This window comes from Saccopteryx leptura, chromosome X (genome assembly GCF_036850995.1).
Source record: "Saccopteryx leptura isolate mSacLep1 chromosome X, mSacLep1_pri_phased_curated, whole genome shotgun sequence".
Taxonomy (NCBI): Eukaryota; Metazoa; Chordata; class Mammalia; order Chiroptera; family Emballonuridae; genus Saccopteryx; species Saccopteryx leptura.
Genome location: NC_089516.1, coordinates 11840769 through 11853232, shown reverse-complemented (window position 1 = coordinate 11853232; position 12464 = coordinate 11840769). Strand labels below are relative to the sequence as shown.

General features: G+C 38.8%; 1 protein-coding gene across 1 annotated transcript in view; it reads right to left on the bottom strand.

The window, feature by feature from the left end:
• Positions 1–1278: 1278 nt before the first annotated feature.
• Positions 1279–12464, bottom strand: part of PPEF1 (protein phosphatase with EF-hand domain 1) — a 102186-nt gene continuing 91000 nt past the window's right edge. The window contains exons 15-19 of the mRNA XM_066356888.1: positions 11745–11887; positions 7319–7425; positions 4975–5138; positions 3106–3190; positions 1279–1856 (exon numbers count right to left, since the gene is read on the bottom strand). Coding sequence (XP_066212985.1) covers positions 1648–1856; positions 3106–3190; positions 4975–5138; positions 7319–7425; positions 11745–11887 — 708 coding nt within the window. The 3' untranslated portion in view covers positions 1279–1647. The remainder of the gene's footprint in view (positions 1857–3105; positions 3191–4974; positions 5139–7318; positions 7426–11744; positions 11888–12464) is intronic.

Here is a 12464-nt window from a genome sequence, read left to right as displayed (position 1 = left end):
TATGTCAATTTTTGCATTATAAATTTTAAAGCTGTGTTATTAGATGCATATGTTTATAATTATATCTTCCTGGTGAATCATTCCTTTTAGCATTCAGTAATGATTTTATTTATTATTATTATTATTATTATTATTATTATTATTGATTTTAGCCAGAGAAGAAGGGGGAGAGAGAGAAACAGGTACATCACTCTGTTCCTATATGTGTCCTGACCAGGGATCGAACTGGCAACCTCTGCACTTCGGGCCAATGCTCTATCAAACAGAGCTATCTGGCCAGGGCAGCAATGATTTTTTTTATTTTTATCCCTAATGATATTCTTTGCCTTAAAGTCTATCCTGCCTAATGTTAATATTGCTATGATTTTAACTAAGCTCTTTTTCCCTGCCCCATAGGAATTTCTTTAATTTTCCTACTAGTTCATTTATGCATTTAAAAGTATTTGTTATATTTCATCTATTATTTTGGTGTATATAGCAGGCAGTGTTGCAGGATATCTACCCTAACATATTGATAGATCTTGAGAAAAAATTAAATATACTTACCTTTAAGCAGAAATCTGTCATTGTGTCTGATATGCAATCAGAATAGTTGAATAAGCCCTGGCCGGTTGGCTCAGCGGTAGAGCGTCGGCCTAGCGTGCGGAGGACCCGGGTTCGATTCCCGGCCAGGGCACACAGGAGAAGCGCCCATTTGCTTCTCCACCCCTCCGCCGCGCTTTCCCTCTCTGTCTCTCTCTTCCCCTCCCGCAGCCAAGGCTCCATTGGAGCAAAAGATGGCCTGGGCACTGGGAATGGCTCCTTGGCCTCTGCCCCAGGTGCTAGAGTGGCTCTGGTCGCAACATGGCGACGCCCAGGATGGGCAGAGCATCGCCCCCTGGTGGGCAGAGCGTCGCCCCATGGTGGGCGTGCCGGGTGGATCCCGGTCGGGCGCATGCGGGAGTCTGTCTGACTGTCTCTCCCTGTTTCCAGCTTCAGAAAAATGAAAAAAAAAAAAAAAAAAAAAAAAAAATAATAGTTGAATAATTGCACAATGTACATACAACCAAGGCCCCATTTACCGATGAAAGTGTCAAACCATATTAATTGCAGGACTCAGTCTGAAAGTATTCACTTTGCATCTCCAACAGACAAGAAAATAATACACTTTTTCAAAAATACACTCCCACAGTTTACCCCAAGCTCTGATATGGCCCCCATCCCTGAAAGGTGGTTTCCCCACAATTGAGACTCACTTATTTATGGTAACACCAAAGATTACAGTGGAAAGCTGGAAAGACTTTATTACATTAATAGTTCAGTATTCCTACTCCTATTCCTCAGCCACTCACAGATGGTATAGTTTTCTTCTGTGTTCTATGGGGGTTTTTTCTCAGTATATTTTCAAACTGCTCTGGTCTCCTGGTTAGCTGACATCAAAGAGACCAACACTAGGCTTAACCGAGTTTCTATCTAGAAATGTGTGAGTTCTACCACTGGGGCTGAAAGGTAACCTAGCTTTACCAATAACAGCTTACCAGTCTCTTCCAATACCCACACTACACATCTGCTCGGGGTGGAAATTGGGGTCTACTTCTTTCTACTACTGGTTCTGCAAAAGATGATATCAGTGACTATGTTTATAAGGAGAGAAGGCCCTACTTCTTATTAAGCGGGGTCGGTGTTTGGTTGCTCCGTCTTGTCTAATTTGTGTACAACATAGAAAGCCTTTAAAAACTCGTTGAAGTCGATGCTTCCATCTTTGTTCAAGTCCATTCTTTTAGCAAGTTCATCAACTTGGGAATCCTCAATATACACATGGTAATGACTACTAAAAAGTTTCCACATGGAATGAAATTCTTCCATGGAGATCAGACCTAAAAGAATACAGGAGAAGGCTGTAAGTATTCATCTTAAAACCCACCAAAGGGAGGGGTGTGGAAGCCATACTGATTGAATAGTCCCAATTAGAAACCCATTAACATGCCTGACCATCAAAACACTGAAGGAAATGGAAGACAGTAAATATAACAATCAAGATGTCACTTTTAACTACCATGTGATCCTAAGACGATTCTAAAGGTGCAAGGAATAAACATGGAAGGAATGGGGGGAGACTGTGAACTGTGGGGCTCTATGTGGCCCAGAAATGATAAGATCTAAAATCTCAGGGAGCCTGGCCTGTGGTGGCGCAGTGGATAAAGCATCGACCTGGAAATGCTGAGGTCGCTGGTTCGAAACCCTGGGCTTGCCTGGTCAGGGCACATATGGGAGTTGATGCTTCCAGCTCCTCCCCCCTGTCTCTCTCTCCTCTCTCTCTGTCTCTCTCTATCCTCTCTAAAATGAATAAATAAAATAAAAAAATTAAAATCTCAGGGAGAAGGACAAGGAAGGGGGGCAGAGAGGAGAGCAACATCAAAGCAGAGGGAAAAGATACCGGACTCAGTGAGAGCATTGCAAACAATGGCTGTGCCATTTTTATAGGCAATAATTTACTTTGGTGTCTTGATTATTAATGGTTTGATGCTCAATGATCTCTGCAGTTAAGGATTATCTGACAATTTTTTTAAAGCATGAAAATATATGTGGTGGGCACACAATGCAATATATAGATGATGTATCATGAATAGTATACTTTAAACCTATATAATCTCATTAATCAATGTCACTCCAAAAAATTTAATGAAAAAGAAAGTATCTGCAAGCAAATAAAAAAAAGAAAATTTGAAAATAAGTAATTGTGTATCAAAGCTAAGCAGAAAATAGGTTTTCATAACCCTCAGTTCCCAAAACAGAATCAGAACTCTAGGAATGATTTTTATTGCCAGGGGTTAACTATAACATTTAAATGGACAGTGGGTTACCTTTTCATCAGTGCTGGTGACTTATAAAAGGAGGTATTCTTGTCTGACTAATGGATACACAGGCCTATATATAAGATCACATGGTCCTGAATACAGTTTGTAGCCAAACTAAAATAGCAATAATATTAAAGATAAGTTCCCTTCCACCTCGAGTTAAATCAAGTTTGGATGAAGAAAACAACAGATGAAAACAGTTCTGGTTTCAGAGAAACAGGCCAGCCTTCGCTTTCTGCTGCTAGTGAACTAATCAAAGTTTATTTACCTGAGTGATCAGAGTCAACGACATTGAAGATGATTTGCAGGTCAGATCGGTATCTGTACAGAGTTTCAATCACAGCTGACTGAACCTAAAAGAGATTTTCTAAGTGTTAAAACATAGAATTAATAATAGACTAATTTAATAAACATAACAAGCATAATACATCATCATCAATTCAAAGTAGGTGATTTAGATAGTCATTTGAGAAGGCAAGCCTTCCTCGGAAGCTCAACCCTCTTTAAGCAGATAGAAGGCCATGCTCTTATATTTGAAGGCATCTGCTGTCTGTGCCCCTCGCGGGACAGGGCCAAGGTGAAGCAGGAGGCAGTTTGTGTACCGGGCTCTGCACTGAGAACTTGTCTGTGGGTTGTTTCATTCAGTCCTCGACACAGCCCCGGGGAACAGAACTATTATCATGTCCATTTTATAGATTAAAGAATAGATAGGTGAAGTAAGTTTCCCAAGGTTCACATAGCTGGTAAATGGGATTTTTTTTTTTTTCATTTTTCTGAAGCTGGAAACAGGGAGAGACAGTCAGACAGACTCCCGCATGCGCCCGACCGGGATCCACCTGGCACGCCCACCATGGGGCGACGCTCTGCCCACCAGGGGGCGATGCTCGGCCCATCCTGGGCGTCGCCATGTTGCGACCAGAGCCACTCTAGCGCCTGAGGCAGAGGCCACAGAGCCATCCCCAGCGCCCGGGCCATCGTTGCTCCAATGGAGCCTTGGCTGCGGGAGGGGAAGAGAGAGACAGAGAGGAAAGTGCGGCGGAGGGGTGGAGAAGCAGATGGGAGCTTCTCCTGTGTGCCCTGGCCGGGAATCGAACCCGGGTCCTCCGCACGCTAGGCCAATGCTCTACCGCTGAGCCAACCGGCCAGGGCCTGGTAAATGGGATTTTAATTTCAGCTGCCTAATGCCAAGGCCTGTGAGCTCAGTCACCATGGTTAATTGTCCCTTATGTGAAGCCCAAAGCCTCCTTCCTCTAGATATTTGAGACTCCCACCTGCACTTTTACTTCCCTTCTCTACTCTTAATTTCTCATCTCTCCTGCAAACACTCACCCTAGTCCTGGTTCCTATCAACTCACTTTCAGCCCCATGTTATAACTAATTGCTGACGAGTTGTTAACTAGTAAGTACTAGGGAATCTGACAACTCTCCCTGGGGTATTTCCATTTTAATAAAGGGTTCTAAACTTTAAAAGTCCTTAAGGTATAAGATATGTCAGTAAGTCTATACACTCACAAGTGTAATAGGAAATATACTGAGTATTTTAAAGGTTGTGTCATATGAAAGAATGGATGTCACATCTGCATGTATGCTGGACAGCACTTAAGAGGAGAAACACACAGTTGACGTGGATTTGCTTCCAGCTTTTTCTTCCTTTTGCCTATCCTTAGAATGCACACATTTCCTGGGTCCCCCTAGGCCTTTCCTAAGATGGCCACTCCCAACACATTAGAGCGGTGGTCCCCAACCCCCGGGCCGTGGACTGGTACCGGTCCGTGGGCCATTTGGTACCGGTCCGCAGAGAAAGAATAAATAACTTACATTATTTCCGTTTTATTTATATTTAAGTCTGAATGATGTTTTATTTTTTTTAAATGACCAGATTCCCTCTGTTACATCCGTCTAAGACTCACTCTTGATGCGTGTCTCGGTCACGTGACACATTTATCCATCCCACCCTAAAGGCCGGTCCGTGAAAATATTTTCTGACATTAAACCAGTCCGTGGCCCAAAAAAGGTTGGGGACCACTGCATTAGATGACCCCACTTCCAGCTTGTCAAAGGACTCAGTTACTCTCACAGGTTGCCCAAAGGGTGTTTCTCTCTAGCCCAGTTTGAGGCGGAGCCGTGTTTCACTTGCCTCTTTCACAGGTTTCTGAATGTGAATGTCATTGAAGCAGGACATGTAGTCAATATACCCATCTTCATTTGTCAGAACCAGATGTGAACTCAGGGATCTCCACGGCAAGTTCAGCCCCAAAACGTTCTCCATGGAAAACGCCCACTGGCCCATAGAAATTTTTCCTAATGATAATCACCAAAAAGAAAAAAGCCTATTAATTGGTTGATAATTCGATAAAAGAAATGCAACCTGCTCAGGGGAGACAGTGGGCAGCCTGGGGTTTCGAGGCCTGGGCGCCTCTGCTTCCCTTTACAATTTGTCGTACCAGGGCCCCCGGCTCCAAGGGAGGAGGAGCAACTGAAGAAAGTCTTGGGTGTTCCACAGCTCTCTCCCTTACTTTTACGTACAGGCGATCAGACTTTGGGTGTTAGATTTCTTTTTCCCTTTTCTGATTAAAAAGGTATGCATGGAATAGAAGATTTCAAAATACAAAAGGATATAAAGAAAAAAAGATATCAAGGATAAAAGATTACTTTTATTTTTAACATTTTGGTGTATTATTCACTTTCATTTTCCCAGGCAGTATCCTTTCATCTGCTACTATTATATGTAGTTTTTCAAAATATCAATCTTTATTTTTTCCTGATTATTAAAGATATGCTCATTTTAAATGATTCCAAATAAACAGAAAACAAATAAAACAATGTTCATAATTTATATATTCATCCTACTGGTGGTAGACACTAGATTATCTCCAATTTGGGACTATCACAAACAGTGCTGCTAATGACCAATAACATTTCCGCACATGCACCTTTGGTGCACTGAAACTACAGTTCAATTTGGGGAGAATTTATAGCTCAATTTGGGAAAAATTTATATCTTGACAACATTATCCCATGAAATAGTAATATCTATCCATTCATTTCAATCAGTTTTCATTTCTCTTAATAATTTAGAAGTCTCATATATGAATCATTTGGTTTCTTTCTTAGTACCTGATTATTTATTATGAATGATCTTTTTTAAGATTTTTATCATCTCAAAGTTAATTGCTGGCTATACTAATTATCAATTTATTCTCACTCAGTTCCAATTCTACCCTTCTTTGCCTTGTTTTGTGATATTGGAGATGAACCCTGTAAATATTTGGGGGGGGGAAGTTGGTATAATGTTAGACTTTGTGAGCAGAGGATATAGAAAAAATACTCTAAGACATAGCATAAGAAACAGTTTTAGTGTGCTTTGCATCTTATTTCTACAGTACTATATGGTTGCCAGAGGTGTGTGGGAAACGCAGTGGTACCTACTCATTCATGAATTTCACTGACACCACAGTGGGTACCTCCCTTGCCAGCAGTGTGTGGGAGACACTGTGGTATATGGCCCAAAGAGAATTTTGCTACTACCACAGTGAGTGGCTTCATCCCCTCCAGTCCTGGCCCTCTCGCTGCAGTCCAGCTATGACCTGACACACCTCAGTGAACTTCTATTCCATGCAGTGGGCCCCGGTCACCTCCTCTCCAATGAGGTCTAAATCTCAGCCTTAGTTGGGAGTAGGGCAGTCTTCCAAGTTTGTTCCTTCCTTGGGTACCCTCTCTCAACGTTAGAGATAGTAGCTGTACCCTATGCTTCCTATTCCTGTATTCTTTAGAGTTCTCTTTTATCCCTTTTAGTAATTAATCATTTTCCTGGTTAGTAATTATTTATACTAAGTTTTACTATTTAAACTACTGACATGGTTTCTATCTCCTGAATAGGCTCTGATACATGGTGACATTTTATTTCTTCCTTTCTAATTCTTATTGTTTTATTTAACTTGCCTTATTGCACTGTCTGACATCCCTAGTGAAATGTTGAATAGAGTCTTGAGAGTGGGCATCTATATTAGTTCCCCGCTGCTGTTATAACAAATTACCACAGAATTAGTGGCTTAAAATAATACAGATTTATACTCTTAGATTTCTGGAAGTTAGACATCCAAAATCAGTTTCATGGAGAGAGGAGATGCAGCCTAGAGATTTATCATACTTACTGTGAGGCTGGTAAATACACTATAATTCTGCATCCTCTAGAATCTAGCTGTTTCTTAATAGGCAGGCCTTCCAGAGTACCTAGTCTGACATATTGACCAGAACAGAAGTCAAATTCAGAGTTGTGGTTGTTTTTTAAGTTGAATGAATCTTACTGAAAGGAAGACTATGCCTTTTTCCAAGCATATAATGGATTATATTTTATTTTTATCTCTATCATTCCTCACTAGTAAAAACAGACAACTGAAATCTTAAGTAAAGAAAAGTAAAACTAATCTGTATGCAACCTGGTATGTTAAAAAATGGTAAAAATCACATAATTTTATTACCTGATTTATTATGGTCTTGAAGTTGGAAAGCATGAATAAGGTCAGTTTTTCGTGAAATAATTCTTTCTTTCAATATTCTGATGGCACTACTTTCGATGGTATTTACCCTATGTTAAGAAAACAATTATCAGGTGAAAATTACATAAATAATCCTGTTCTGTTTCATTTTAATATGCTATGTTACCACTTACCAGATTCTACTTTAAATGCATCACCTAATTTCATACCACGTTACTAGGTGGTAAATGTGTATACATATATGTATGTATATGCATGTTTCGTTAAAAAGATTAACATTGGTGTTTTCTACTTGATTTCCAAGAGTCACATGAACAATTAATGCCTGAGAATAATTAATGCCTGGGAATACTCAAGACAACTTTGAAAAAGAAGGAAAATAAAAAGGAACTTGCTATAGCACATATTGAAATTTACCATAAAGTTACTGAAACAGCAGGTTGACACAAGAGAAGACAAATACATAAGTAGAAGATAATAGAAATTTCACAAATATAGTGAACTATATATAGGAATGATGTGTGTGACAAAGGAAGCATAACAATTCAGTAGAAAAGGGCATTTTTTAAAAATGCTGCTAGCATATGCCCTGGCTCGATAGCTCAATTGATAGAGTGTTGGCCCGAGCACAAAGATTGCTGGTTCAATCTTCGGTCAGGGCACATATGGGAACAGATCGATGTTCTGTTCTCTTTCTCTCTCTCCCCTACCTTCCTCTCTCTAAAATCAATAAATAATAAAAAAAATTAAATACTGCTAGCATAGTTAACTGAATGAGTGCTAAACTTCTACCTCAGACCATTTACAAAACCAAATTCAAAATAAAGGAGAACAGAGAAACAAAGCAGTCATGAGTCATATATTCCCCCAAAAGCTAGATAGATATAAATCCAACCATATCAATAACAACATCATATGTGAATGGATTAAATAAATAAAGATCTCAAATTAATAACATAGTATCTAACTTCAAAAACTAAAACCTAAAGCAAGCAGAAGGATGGAAATAATAAAGAATAGAGGAGAAATAAATAAAATAGAGGATAGAAAAACAATAGAGAAAGAAGACCTAAATTTCTAAAATCAGGAATGAAAGAGGGGTCAACACAAATGACCTTACAAAAATAAAACAGATTATAAAGAAATTTATAAACAATTTTACACCAACAAATTAGATAAACTACATGAAATGAAAATTTCCTATAACCATTCTCAAACTTTTCCCAAAAATAGAAACGGTGGGAATACCACTCATCTTATATGACAAAGCCAACTTTACCCTGATACCAAAACCAGGCAACAATCACAGGAAAACTATAAGCCAATATTTCTGATAAATATAGAATGAAAATCCTCAACAAAATACTAGCAGACTACATTAAGCAATATATAATAAGGATTATACACCATGAACAAGTGAGATTTATCCCAGAAATGCAACGTTTGTTGACATCTGAAATTAATCATTATAATATACCATATTAATAAAGGACAAAAACCACATAATCATCTCAATAGATGCAGAAAATGTATTTGACAAAATCCAGTACTCTTTCACGATAAAAAACGCTCAGCAAACCAGGCATAGAAGGAACTTCCTCAACCTAATAACAGGCATCTACAAAATCAAAACCACAGAGCTAATATACTCAATGATGAAAGACTGAATAGTGTCCCTCTTAAGATCAGGAACAAGACAAAGATATCTGCTCTCACCACTTCTACTCAACATTGGTCTGGAGGGTCTAGCCAGGGAAATTAAGCAAAAAAAAAAAAAAAGAAGAAGTAAAGGCATCCGGATTAGAAAGGAAGAAGTACAACTATCTCTATTCACAGATAATATGATCTTGTATATAGGAAATCCCAAGGTCTCCACTAAAAACTATTAGAACTAATGAAGAAGTTCACCAGGATTACACAATGCACAATGCACAAACAAACAAGAAACACTTGTATTTCTGTACACTAGAAGTGAATAATCCAAAATGTAAGTAAGCCCTGGCCAGGTAGCTCAGTTGGTTAGAGCATCATCCAGATATGTCAAGCTTGCAGTTTCGATCCCTAGGTCAGGACACATATAAGAATCAAACAATGAATGCATAAATAAGTGAAACAACAAATCAATATTTCTCTCGCTTTCTCTCAAATCAACAAATAATTTTTTAAATTTAAAAATGTAATTAAGAAAACAACTCCTCTTGCTATAGCACCAAAAAGAATAAAATACTTAGAAATGAATTAACAAAAAATGTTCAAGACTTGTACACTGAAAAGCACAAAATACTGTTCAAGAAAGTGAAAGAAGATCCAAACAAATAGAACAATATGGATTGGAAGACTTTATATTGTTAAGCTCGCAATAGCCATTAAATTGATCTATAGATTCAAAATAATCCCTACCAAAATGCCAGTTGGCATTTTTACCAGAAGTTGACAAGCTGATTCTAAAATTCATAGGAAATGCCAGGGACCCCAAATAACCAAAACTGAAAAAAGAGGAATGAAGTTCAACTCACATTTCCTGGTTTCTTTCTTTCTTTTTTTTTTTTTTATATATAATTTTATTTTTTTAATGGGGCGACATCAATAAATCAGGATACATATATTCAAAGATAACAAGTCCAGGTTATCTTGTCGTTCAATTATGTTGCATACCCATCACCCAAAGTCAGATTGTCCTCTGTCACCTTCTATCTAGTTTTCTTTGTGCCCCTCTCCCTCCCCCTTTCCCTCTCCCTCTCCCCCCTCCTCCCGTAACCACCACACTCTTATCAATGTCTCTTAGTTTCACTTTTATGTCCCACCTACGTATGGAATAATGCAGTTCCTGTTTTTTTCTGATTTGCTTATTTCACTTCGTATCATGTTATCAAGATCCCACCATTTTGCTGTAAATGATCCGATGTCATCAAAACTTAAGCGCAAAGTGATAGTAATCAGGACAGTGCGTTACTCGCATTGGGATAGACACATCAGTAAAATGCAATTTAAAGTCTAGAAATAAACCTGTACTTTTATGGTCAATTGATTTTTGACAAGTGTGCCAAGACAATTAAATGGGGAAGGACAGTCTTCCCAACTGATGGTGCTAGGACAACTCAATGTTCGTAAGTAACAGAATGAAGTGGATCCCTATCTCATACCACACACAGAAAGTAATTCAAAATGGATCAGACATCCAATTATGAAAGCTCACACAATAAAATTCTTAGAAGAAAATGTAGGAATGTGTTTGGAGTTAGGCAAAGGCTTCTTAGATTTAACACCAGAAGCAGAAGCAAAAAAGAAAAATAAGTATATTGGATATCACCAAAATTATTTATTTATTTATTTATTTTTACAGAGACAGAGAGTGAGTCAGAGGGATAGACAGGGACAGACAGACAGGAACAGAGAGAGATGAGAAGCATCAATCACTAGTTTTTCATTGCGCATTGCAACACCTTAGTTGTTCATTGATTGCTTTCTCACATGTGCCTTGACTGTGGGCCTTCAGCAGACCGAGTAACCCCTTGCTGGAGCCAGAGACCTTGGGTCCAAGCTGGTGAGCTTTGCTCAAACCAGATAAGCCCGTGCTCAAGCTGGCGACCTCGTTGTCTCGAACCTGGGTCCTCGGCATCCCAGTCCGATGCTCTATCCACTGCACCACCGCCTGGTCAGGCGATATCACCCAAATTAAAAACTCTTATGCTACAAATACCATCAACAAAGGGAAAATCCATCTCACAGAATGGGAGAGACTCTTACAAATCACATATCTATTAAGTGACATGTATTTATATATAGGATACAGAAACAACTCTTACAATGCAATAATATAAAATGGGGGAATAATATACATACATAGAAAATTCAAAGAGAAATGCAATTTCCAAAAACATAAGATGGGTAAACTCAGCTGTCTAAAAAATTCTAATTAAACATTGAGATTTACCATTTTTATTCAGCAGCTTGGCAAAAATAAAGAATAATATAATAACATCTGAGACTAATGAAGATGTGAAGAAACTTGTATGTTGTTTTTCAGATTGTTAACTGTTACAACTCTTGAAGTATCTAGTAAAATTTTAAACATATAAATCCATAAATCACACATTTTGAAATCTTATGGAAAAGAAGGCTATAAGTTAAGGGCCGGGTGGATGTGGGAGCCTTCTTTATATTCAATTAAGGACCATTTGTGGATGCTGACCACTTCATCTATTTAATAGATATATGAATAAAAATTGTGCCTCTTGGTGTCAAATATGAGTGTATTAACTATTTGGTGTCTGGAATGATTTCCATTTTGTTTATACCAACAAGTAACAAGTATGTAGTTGCCTTCACGCTCGTGGCTGCTCTTAGTCTGGATTGGTTCTACTTGGTCACTAGTACCAGCCCAGATCGCCCCTCAGAGTATACACACCTTTGGTGAAGAGGTCGCAAGCATGTTGCATTTGTTACTTGGTACTGGAAAAATCGAAGGGTTGCGTTGAAACCCACCCTGACGTAAGCTCCTCGATTACTACCTTCCTCATAATAATTGGAAGCAGAAAAGACCGTAACAACCTGATTAAAGAAAAAGAGGGTCAGGTTCACACAGAGTTAGTTCTCAAAATATTCTTCAATAAAGTTACAAATAGGTCAAGTCTAAAAAAAGCAAAAATCAAAGTTCAAAATCCATACAAACCATCCAAGTTTAAAAACATTTCCTGTGACTGCACTGGAGAGAAACGAGATTTTTAAGCCGGTGTCCCCAGCAGTACAGACTTCCAGCACTCACCCGCACATTGTGTGGCCTGGCAATCCCGTGTACAATTTCAGCTCTGTATCTTAAACTCCTCCTTAAGTCAGTTTTGAAAATTTTAATTTTTCAAAGGGGTAAAGCCTTTATTTTTTTTCCTTATGCCATTTGAGTGTTGAAAATAAAGCTTGTCTAGCATCACAGTCTTTTCCTTTTGCTTGGAGAGGACTGATTTCGAGGGCTCAGGGCCTGGCTTTACGGGCAGAGAAACAGTGAGAATAAGGGAGCACACCCCTCTGCTGGGAAAGAACCAGCCTTGGGGGTGTGGTGGAGGATGGGAAGGTAATATGTCAGTGACAGAAAGCCTGGCTTAGGCCAAGTCCTGCCCTAATGAGCATGTCA